Source organism: Chelonoidis abingdonii, chromosome 25 (assembly GCF_003597395.2).
Source record: "Chelonoidis abingdonii isolate Lonesome George chromosome 25, CheloAbing_2.0, whole genome shotgun sequence".
NCBI classification, from domain to species: domain Eukaryota; kingdom Metazoa; phylum Chordata; order Testudines; family Testudinidae; genus Chelonoidis; species Chelonoidis abingdonii.
The window spans coordinates 18,630,617-18,642,209 of NC_133793.1; the positions used below are offsets into that span (position 1 = coordinate 18,630,617).

The following is an 11,593-nucleotide window of genomic DNA, read 5'->3' on the forward strand; positions in this document are numbered from 1 at the left end:
TCAATCCGTATGGATTGATGGGTAAAAATTCACCGGTGCCATGTACCATGTTACCCTGTGCTTTTGGCCCGAGTTAGTTGGTCTGTTCCACCAACTTTCCCGAGACCACGTGTAAGCACTCCCCAATCTCATTAATGCTATGGTTTTTTATACCCATTCATTTTTACTGGTCTGGTAAACTCACCATGTGAGGTCCCATGTAACCTACCGGTTGATCAGGCAACATTGCCCCCAAATTCCCCAGATATACACTGCATAGCACCTCCTTGTTGGGACACTGGCGCTGACCTATATGCCCCATTCCCACACTTCATAACACGTCCCCCTCATTCGGCCGGTATTCCACCCTACACCACGTGTGGCAAATTGCCGGTTACTGTGGTCTGCTGGGTTCTCGCCACTTTCTCTTCCTTGGGGTCGGTTCAGGGCCTTATTGCTGCTCTAACCGTTCTGTCATTCACTTCCCTATGTCCTTGAGGACGGTAGGAGGGGAGGGACCTGGGCCCGCCCTCTCATCAGGTTCCCAAACCAGGGGCCCTGGGCGGTTGTGAACCTTGACTAGGCAGTTTCTTCCCTGGTTATTCCCTCTTCATCCCGTCAGCTTGTGAAGGTCTTGCCTCTCTGTAACAGCTCTGGTGTGCTTACCTAGGTTTTCTGTTGGGCTTCCCAATCCAGCCGCGCACTCCTCAACCTTCTTATCTCTTATGGACAAACTCTTCTCTTCTGCAATCTCACTCTGCTCACCATCCAACTTTTCCTTGCAACTACCACCCCTGGTCTGACCTGAGCAGGTCTGGTATATATCCCATGACTGGGTCATGCTCTAATTGGAGTAAGGTCTCTAATTTGGAGTCAGGTGCTCTAATTGGAGTCGAGTGCTCTATTAATCTAAAGCAAAACCGTTCCTCCCTTGGCGGGATAAGGCCCCCTGCTAACCACTCTTATGCTGCCCTTCTGTGCATGCTGATATCACATCATTTCTTTGTAACTTGTCTTAGTCTCATTTAAGGATTACTCAATTGGTTATTCTTGTGTCTGTATTAGATTTTTGCCCAGGGGAACATCTTCTGTGTTTTGATCTGTTGTCTCGTGAGGTAATGGTATGCTAATCTCTCCCAGAGTGTTTTCTTTTACTTTCTTTTCTTTTATTAAAAGCCTTTTCTTTAATCCTGATGATTTTTTCCCTTGTTTTTAGAATCAAGACGGGGTTGGATCTGGATCCACCAGGGTTGGGTGGGAGAAAGAGGGAGGATGGTTCATATTTCCTTGTTTAGATCAAGGGGTTTGGATCTGTGTCACCAGGAAATTGGTGAGTCTCTCAAGGCAACACCAGGAGGGGAAGGTTTTAGGAGGTAAGAAGGTGTTCCAGACACTGAGCATCTGGATGGTTGCGCAAGACCAGATCTAAGCTGTTAGTTAATTAAGCTCCAGCAGGTCCCCCCATCGTACCTAAAATTTCAGAGTGGATCGAACCTTGCAATCTTTAAGAGCTCCTTTTGTAATCTCGATTCCATCAAGGGGCCCCATGGTTATTTAGCAGGCTCTCTCTGTTTTCTATTCTAAATGTACTTAAAAAACATTTTGTTATTACCTTGGGTTTTTGGTAGCCGTTCTTCAAACATCCTCTTGTGCTTTTCTTATTACACACTTGCACTTTAATTTGGCAGTGTGTTTATGTTCCTTCTATTTGCCTCACTAGTATTTGACTTTCAGTTTTAAAGGAAGTCTTTTTAATCTCACTGCTTTTTGCATGGTTGTTAAGTCCACGAGGCTCTTTTTCTAGTTTCTTTTATTGCATTTCTTATATTTGGGTATCATTGACAGTTGGGCCTCTATTATGGTTGTCTTTAAAAAGCCGCCATGCAAGCTGTACAGGAATTTTACTTTTCACTGTACCTGTTTAACTTCTGTTTTAACTAAACCCTCCTCATTTTGTTGCCTAGTTTCCCTTTTGAATTAAAGCCACATGTTGGCTTTGACATTTCTTCCCACCACAGGATGCTGCATCGATTGTCATGATGGTCACTATTCAAGCAGTCCTGCTATAGTTACCCTTGGACCAGTCGTGTGCTCCACTCAGATTAATCTAGAGTTGCCCTCCCTTGTGGGGTTCCTGTACAGCTGCTCCATGAAGCAGTCATTTAAAGTATCAAGAAATTTTATCTCTGCATTTCGTCCTGAATGAAATGTTCCCAGTCAATATGAGTTAATTGAAATCCCCATTATTATTGGTTTCTTAATTTGACAGCTCTGTAATTCCTTAGCATTTCATCTATCACTCTCACTGTCTGGTCACTGTAGAGATCACTTGATCATTGCCTGTTAGGTTCACTCCCTCTGGGGCACCTGGCATTGGCCACTGTTGGTAGACAGATACTGGGCTAGATGGACCTTTGGTCTGACCCGGTACGGCCGTTCTTATGTTCTTATGTTCAATCTATACATTTCCTTTGGAAAGACAGAAATACACTGGATGGATGGAAAACCCCTGCTGAAACTTTCTGAGCCACTCCCGTTGTTGTAGGTGCTGTTGTAGCTACTGTCAATAGATGTTTAACTGTGTGTGTGTGCCAGTACAGCAGACTTTGGTCAAATTTCCCAGCAAAGCCACCAAAGTCTAGTTCAGTAGTGAAGGCGCTCAGCCAGGTTTATTGCCGAGGAAGCACGGTCCTAGTTGCCCGGATCAATATCTATAGTTACACTAGAATATGTATGCCCGTGACAATGGATATGGCTCAGTGAACAGTGGGTATTTTCTGTTCCCTCCTAGGCTAGACATAGACACCCCTTCTGCTACTCTTCTTTTATACACTGATACAAACAAGTTTTGTATTGTCCCTCTGACATAGTTAGTGACTGCCCCCTGCTGTGTTTGTCACCACCCAATACCTTATCAAAACATCTCTATCCTTCTTACTGTCATCCTGACCTTATCTTTAAGGGGTCAGCATGGTCCTCTTATCCTTAGGGAGTGTGCTTCTGTCATTCTTGGTATTGGGGTGTTCTGGTACCATCCCTCTGGAATGTGTTTAAGTGACTGCTAAGTGCCTAGGGCTGCTTCTGTTTTTCCAATAATGGGAAAGTTTATATATCAGAGAGTGAACCTGCTAGCAGACATGTTTTGTAACATCCTATTTCTGCTCACAGCCTGACTTTGCTTTATAGCAGACAGGCCTGACTTCTGTCCAGGCCTTAGGCCTTATGTCTCAGGCTTTCTCTACTACAGCCATTAATGCTGCAATCAGGCTGTTCTACGATTTGGTTCTCAGTGGCTCTACTTTGGAATAGCACACATCTAGCAGTAGGTAAGAAATGAGGAAAGGTGTGATTAAATTCTCTAGGGTCATTAGGGGGTAGAGGAATGGAAAGATGTAATGGTGTTGTCCAGCGGATAGCAGCCAAAGTGGAAGGGCAAGAAAGAAGATGTTATGTTGCCAAATGACCACTTGAGGGAAGTGGAAAGGAAGGTGAAGTTGAATAACGGTGTATAAATGGTGAGAAAAGGGCCCTGGAAAGAAAAGGACATCTGCAATATGTAATGAACTGTGGATAGTAGCAGATGTTGTGGAGTGAGAAATGGGCTGTTATACTAAATAATGGCCACCAGGTGACATGACTCAAGAACTGGAAAGATGCAGCTATGACAAGAAGAAGAATCCAAAGAAACAGGCTGCCATGCTGGGAAATCAACAATAGACAGAAGCAGAGCAGAGGAACTGAAGTGGGTGTTAGAAATACTGACTACTGACCAATAGATTTTTGTAGCCAATAGAATAATACTAGAAAAAGGGCCACTAGGTGGAAGCATATATTGAATATTAATAACCGGGTAGGGCAAGTAGATTATAACAGGCATCTCCCAAGAATGGAAGCTGGTGTTTGTTCATGATCTAAAATATATTCCACATGGAATCATTAGACTTAATAAAAGATACAATTATACAAGTCACACTGTACATGTCCCATTGGGCGTTGTTAGCTTTAAAGCTTTGGAGACAAAAAAATCAATGAAGTGGGAAAAAGGTTGGAGTGTGACCGTACTAAAAACTGTCAAGACTGAATACAAATATGAGGCAGCATTTGCACTTTGTAAATCCAAGGGGAAGCTCACTGCTCAAATGTAGATCAAATGCACCTGCTCATCCTTTCATGTAACTGCAGGTCTCTTCACTGACAAAACCCAGTTTCTGCAGAAAGAGGAGAGATATGAAGCTCATCTGAGGATCCTGAATCCTGGTGGTCGAACCCTGAGAAATAAGAATTCATCGCTTCAAGCTTGGGCTGTGCTGTGGTTACAGGTGAGCACCATCTTCCTGACTGTATTTCTATACCACTGCCAAACAGAGGCATGAATGTGTTTTGTGAACAGTAGAGGGACAAGGTGGGTGAGTTAATATCTTTTATTGGATCAACTTCTGTTGGTGAACAAGAGAAGCTTTTGAGCAATTCACTTTCAGTTGGCTGCCCACGCGTTGCAATTCCCAGCCCTATTTGACGGTTTCTTCCTTTGTTGTGGCTTCCTCTAAAATATAAAATCCTGACCCATTTCAACAGTGGAACCCCAGCCTACTTTGTTCTGCTTTTAGATACTAGGCCGTGATATATGTGACTATTTGAACCAATATCAGTCTAATCTGTCTCCTCTTTCTGTGTTTCTGTGCTCTTCTGTATCAGACCCATCACCATAATATTTCAGTGCTTGGTGCCATGTGTCAAGGTACTACACAGGTTTCCAGAGAGATTAACATTTTCTTTAACCTGTAGTCTGCTCAGATATGAAATCTGTCCCAGGGATCAAAAGAGATGGCATTTCCCATCCCTTGTCCTCTATTCTCTACTCAGCTATTGTTCTGGTAGCCAGCAGAGGTAGACATTCAAAAAACAATGCTGACATTTTACTGAGTGAATGGTGTTCATTTAACTCACGCAGTAAATTTCTTTCCCATAGACACACCCCATGATGAACCCAGAAAATGGAAATCAAACGTCCATCACAGAATTCATCCTCCTGGGATTTGGGACTCTCCCTGAAGTGCAAATCCTTCTTTTCCTGCTGTTTCTAGTGATCTACATTGCAACCATGGCCGGGAACATCCTCATCGTGGCACTAGTTGTGACTGATCAGCACCTTCACACCCCCATGTACTTCTTCCTGGGGAACTTGTCCTGCTTGGAGACCTGCTACACCTCGACCATCCTGCCCAGCTTGCTGGCCAGTCTCCTGACTACTGATACTGACCAATAGATTTTGTAGCCAATAGAATAATACTAGAAAAAGGGCCACTAGGTGGAGCATATACTGAATATTAATAACCGGTAGGGCAAGTAGATTATAACAGGCATCTCCCAAGAATGGAACTGGGTTGTTCATGATCTGAATATATTCCACATGGAATATTAGACTTAATAAAGATACAATTATACAATCACACTGTACATGTCCATTGGCTTGTTAGCTATAAAGCTTTGGAGACAATAAATCAATGAAGTGGGGAAAAAGGTTGGATGACCGTACTAAAAACTGAGACTGAATACAGATATGAGGCAGCATTTGCACTTTGTAAATCCAAGGGGAAGCTCATGCTCAAATGTATCAAATGCAACTGCTCTCCTTCAGGTAACTGCAGGTCTCTTCACTGACAAAACCAGTTTCTGCAGAAAGAGGAGAGAGAAGCTCAGCTGAGGATCCTGAATCCTGGGGCTGAACCCTGAGAATAAGAGTTCATCCTTCGCTTGGGCTGTGCTGTGGTTACAGGTGAGCACCATCTTCCTGACTGTATTTCTATACCACTGCCAACAGAGGCATGAATGTGTTGTGGAAAGTAGGGACAAGGTGGGTGAGATAATATCTTTTATTGATCACTTCTGTTGGTGACAAGAGGAGCCTTTTGAGCAATACAGAGCTCTCTTCAGGTGAATATTAGCACTACCCTAGCAGTGGCAGCAGCTTCATAGTACCCTCAAAGGTGGGGACTGAGATCCATGTCTTACAGTTCCTCAGTTGGGAACTGCATCCATAAACAAATGGAGATACCTTGAATTATATCAGCTGCGGATCTAGCTCAGTTTCCCAATAGGTGGGGGGTGCAGTGAAGGAGTCTGTGCAGCCCGGATGAAATCATGTTAGTCTAGGACTCCTAGTCAGAGAACAACATCTTCAATGCTTGCTCATATAATATCAGGGAACCCACACACCAACTCCAACCACAAATGAAGAATTACGTAGGGAGGGAGAGGAATTATTTAAGGTTATACTAATGTTAGGCACGACAATGGTTACAAACTTGGATTAGGCATTAACTTGAATTAGACGGAAAGTATTAAACCATAGGGGAGTGAAGTTCTGGAACGGCCTTCCGAGGGAAGTAAGTGGGCAAAAAGACTTATCTGGCTTTTAAGACTAAGCTTGATTAAGTATATGGAGGGATGTATGATGGGATTAGTTTTAATTTGGGCAATTGATTTTGGATTATCGGGCAGATAAGTTCTGCTCATGGTCTGTGAGATGTTGGATGAGGATGGGAACTGAGTTACTTAGAGAATTCTTTCTTTGGGTGCTGGCCTGGTGAGTCTTGCCCACATGCTCAGGGTTTAGCTATCCACCATATTTGGGGTCGGGGAAGGAATTTTCTTTCGGGCGGATTGGCAGGGGCCCTGGAAGGTTTTTTCGCCTTCCTCGCAGGGTGGGTGGGTCGCTTTGCTGGTGGATTCCCTGCAGCTTGAGGTCTTCAATCTCAATGGGATCTTCAATAACTCAGTCATTGGGTTCGCGGTGTTATAAATGTGTTATTGAGGCAGGGTTTGTGCCTGCCTTGTGCAGGAGGTCAGACTAGATGATCATATTGGTCCCTTCTGGAACCTATGAGTCTATGCACGTCTATGGAGTCTAAGTGCAGAGGGCCCATCCCCATTAGGTTGACATCAGCTGGTTCTGTCCCATCCTAAGATCCACTACCCCCAAGAGATGTAATTTATTACGCTACAGTTATCGTCGGAAACAGAAAAGGCATTTGCCAGCAAATGACCACATCACCATCACCACCACAGGAACTAAGGGAGATTTACTCCATTTCTGAATTTATTGCATAAATTGATGTCTTGTGAGGGGGTGAAAAATTATTCCATCTCCTACACGGCACTGCAAGCTGATATTCCAGATATATAGATTATATTAATTTCCATTAATTGTAACCAGAGATCAGTGCCTAAGGACACTAGACTGGGTTGGAATCTCAGTCTAACATTTTAGTTGAGTATTTATTAATTTTGACTCCTAAGTTATGGCATGATTCTGGCCATTCCAGAAGTGAATCAGCATTTAAGCATCATTGTTAATCTTCCTGTATGTCACTGGAAGGAATATGACACTAGATAAAGAAATGTCTGATCTGTCATATCAGTAGTGGTTACCAGAGAAATGGTCTGTTATATTAGTCATTGTTCTGACACGGCAGAGGAGATCTACACTGACACCAATGTTTCTGTCTCAGGCTGAGACTCTGGCACTTAGCTCTGAAATCTACATTTAGCCTTAAAATTTCAGCCTGTAACCAGGAGAGGAAGGGAGTTTCTGGAATTTTGAATTAAATCATGAACTTTTAACTATGTTTTTCCAATTCAATTGCCCGTTTTTTATTTTACAAACTAATCCCATGGAAGACAGAGACTGCAGAAATCAAACAGCTGTCATGAATTCATCCTCCTAGGATTCGGAGATCTCCCTGAACTGAAAATTCTCTTCCTGATGTTCCCAGTGATCTACATTGCAACCGTGGCTGGGAACATTTCATAACTGCAGTAGTTGTGGCTGATCAGCTTATCCGCTGCCTCCCGTCAGGAGACTGCCAGCAAGCTGGGCAGGATGGCGAGGTGTAGCAGGTCTCCAAGCAGGAAAAGTTCCCCAGGAAGAATACTGGGGGTGTAAGGTGCGATCAGTCACAACGTGCCACGATGAGGATGTTCCCGCCATGGTTGCAATGTAGATCACTAGAAACAGCAGGAAAAGAAGGATTTGCACTTCAGGAGAGTCCCAATCCCAGGAGGATAATTCTGTGATGGACGTTGGATTTCCATTTTCTGGGTTCATCATGGGTGTGTCTATGGAAGAAATTTACTGCGTGAGTTAAATGAAACACCATTCACTCAGTAAATGTAAGCATGTTTTTTGAATGTCTACCTCTGCTGGCTACCAGAACAATAGCTGAGTAGAGAATAGAGGACAAGGGATGGGAAAGCCATCTCTTTTGATCCCTGGGACAGATTTCATATCTGAGCAGACTACAGGTTAAAGAAAATGTTAATCTCTCTGGAAACCTGTGTAGTACCTTGACACATGGCACAAGCACTGAAATATTATGGTGATGGGTCTGATACAGAAGAGCACAGAAACACAGAAAGAGAGACAGATTAGACTGAATTGGTTCAAATAGTCACATATATCACGGCCTAGTATCTAAAAGCAGACAAAAGTAGGTCGGGGTTCCAACGTAAATGGGTCAGGATTTTATTTAGAGAACCACAACAAAGGAAGAACCAGTCAAAAGGGCTGGGAATGCAACGCTGGGCAGCCAACGAAGTGAATTGCTCAAAAGCTTCTCTGTTCACCAACAGAAGTTGATCCAATAAAAGTATTATCTCACCCACCTTGTCCTCTACTATTCCACAACACATTCATGCCTCTGTTTGGCAGTGGTATAGAAATACAGTCAGGAAATGGTGCTCACTGTAACCACAGCGACAGCCCAAGGGATGAACTCTTATTTCTCAGGGTTCAGCGCAGGATTCAGGATCCTCAGCTGAGGTTCTTGTCTCTCCTCTTTCTGCAGAAACTGGATTTTGTCAGTGAAGAGACCTGCAGTTACTGAAGGAAGAGCAGATGCATTTGATCTACGTTTGAGCAATGAGCTCCCCTTGGATTTACAAAGTGCAAATGCTGCCTCATATCTGTATTCAGTCTTCACGGTTTTTAGTACGGTCATACTTCAACCTTCTCCTACTTCATTGATTTTGTCCCAAAGCTTTATAGCTAACAATGCCCAATGGACAATGTACAGTGTGATTTGTATAATTGATCTTATTAAGTCTAATTATTCATGTGGAATATATTCAGATCTGACAACACCATTTCATCTTGGAGATGCCTGTTATAATCTACTTGCCCTACCTGTTATTAATATTCAGTATATGTGCTGCCCCTAGTGGCCCTTTTCTAGATTATTTCTATTGGCTACAAAAATCTATTGTCACTGTCTTTTCTAACCTCTCAGTTCCTCTGTCTGCTGCATCTAGGTTGATTTCTCAGCATGGCAAGCCTGTTTCTTTGTTGTCCTAGTGGGATTCTTCTTGCTGTCATAGCTGCATCTTCCAGTTCTTGACTCATACAAGCTGCTGGACATTATTTAGTATAACAATCCATTCTAACTCACAACATCTGCTACTATCCACAGTTCATTACATATTGCGGCCCATTTCTCATCATTTATACACCATTATTGAACTTCACTTCTTTCCACTTCCTCTGGTGGTCTTTGGGCAACATAAACTCTTTCTGCCCTTCCACTTTGGCTGCTATCCCTGGACACACCATACATCTTTCCATTTCCTCTGCCCTCTAGTGACCCTAGAGAGCTTAATCACACCTTTCATCATTTCTTACCTACCCTAATGTGCAGTATTCAAAGTAGAGCCACTGAGAACCAAATGTAGAATAGCCTGATTGCAACAGTTAGTGTTGTATTAGAGAGAACCCAGGACATAAGGCTTAGGCCTGAACAGAAGTCAGGCCCTTCCTATAAAGCAAAGTCAGGCTGTGAGGAGAAGTAGGATGTATAAAACATGCCTGCTGGCAGTTCACCCTCTGATGTATAAACTTCCCATTATTGGAAAAACAGAAGCAGTCTAAGCAGTAACATGAACAAATTCCAGAGGGATGGTACCAGAACACCTCAAACCAGAATGGTACAAGACATTCCCAAGAGATAAGAAGAACATGCTGAAACCTAAAGATAAGATGAGGATGACAGTAAGATGGATAGAGATGTTTTGATAGATATGAGGGTAACAAACTATGTCAGAGTGGCAATACGAACTTGTTTGTATCAGTGTATAAAGAAGTGTCGCAGAGGGGGTGTCTTCTCCGGCCTAAGAGGGAATGGAAATACCCGCTGTCACTGAGCCATAATCCATTTGTCATCGGCATACATATACTAGGAGCTATACAATGTTGATTCGGGCAACTAGGACGTGCTCATCAGCCAGTAAACCTGGATGAGTGCCCTTCACTACTGAACTGGAGTCTGGTAGTTTTATTGGAAGTTGACCAGAAGCAGAGCAGCACACGGCGAGAACACACACACACCACAGCCAAAACATCTAACGACAGCAGCTACAACAGCACTTACAACAACAGCAGTGGCTCACAAATGTTTAGCAGGGGTTTCCCATCCTTCCATGCATTTCTGTGATGTGGGGTCTGTTTCCAATGGAAATGCATGATTGAACCTACATGATAGAACACCAGTGGCTCTCCAGGCTGAATCTCAGAGGCATCTAAGAGAGTTAAGCATCCAACTCCATTTCAAAGGGATTAGGGTACATAACTCCATTAGGGCCCTGGAATAGTAATTTCTGCAGGGCTTAAGTCCTACTTCTCAGTGTTGCCTGTCTCCCGCCTCTAACCAAGCCCTGACATGCTCCCAGTGACCGAGCCAGCACTGCCATTGGCACAAGTATTCTGCCCATGTGTAGGTGGTAGTCCACTTCTCTCATCCAAGGAAAGGGCCTGCATACAAGCAGAGCTGTCTAAGGCACCTGGGGCTGAATAGACACTGTGCCCTGAGAACGACCCCTTGGGACGGGTGCTTCTTGCAGTGAGTTTTGGGGGACATTCATTGCAACAGTTTCCCTCCCTTTGCACTGCTCTGTGCAGCTGGGCAGCAGAGCAGCTCTGTCCTGCAGGCACATCCACAGTGCTTTCCCAGTGACCGTTGACAGACCTACCCAGGAATGCCTCAGTTCTACGTGTGCCCTGGCAATCCCCGCTGGGTTGCACAGACCAGTGGACCTGGCTGTGTGAGTCTAGTTCTTCTTTGCTCAACTCCCACTCCAAGTGCCTGGTGAAGCCTGTGCTCTGGCTTTGCTGGAGCTGGTCACAGACGGCCTTACCCAGATAAGAGCTATGAAGCTGTTCCTGGTAAATGTCCAGGTCATTGCGGGGCCTGCTGTTTGCATCGGCCTGTGTGAGTGCAGTGAAGATGGTGGATTTGCAGATGCATATTACGGCAATAAGAGCAATTCAGTGATGGCAGATTTCCCAGGCTTATTTACCTATCTCTGCTGCCCAGGAGTTAGGATTTAGTTATCCAAACATAATTTTGATCAAAACTTCTTTTTATGAAATAAAAAAGTTAAAATTGTCTCCACCTGCATTGTGCCAGTTAGAAAGTCATGATAGGACCATGTTATGGCCACCTCCCTCCCTGGTTAAAGGACAAACACTGACTGAACTCTGTTTTGGATCTCATGTGTCCTTAGAGCCATAAGAAATGACCTGTACTACAGCATATGAAGTCATCTCTGTCACGTAGCACAGTCC

At 43.9% G+C, this 11,593-nt stretch overlaps 1 protein-coding gene across 1 annotated transcript in view; it reads left to right on the forward strand.

Moving 5' to 3' along the window:
* The first annotated feature begins 4,851 nt into the window (after positions 1 to 4,851).
* The window catches only part of LOC142045945 (olfactory receptor 10A7-like), a 19,494-nt gene continuing 12,752 nt past the window's right edge, over positions 4,852 to 11,593 (forward strand). The window contains exon 1 of the mRNA XM_075060873.1: positions 4,852 to 5,212. Coding sequence (XP_074916974.1) covers positions 4,958 to 5,212 — 255 coding nt within the window. The 5' untranslated portion in view covers positions 4,852 to 4,957. The remainder of the gene's footprint in view (positions 5,213 to 11,593) is intronic.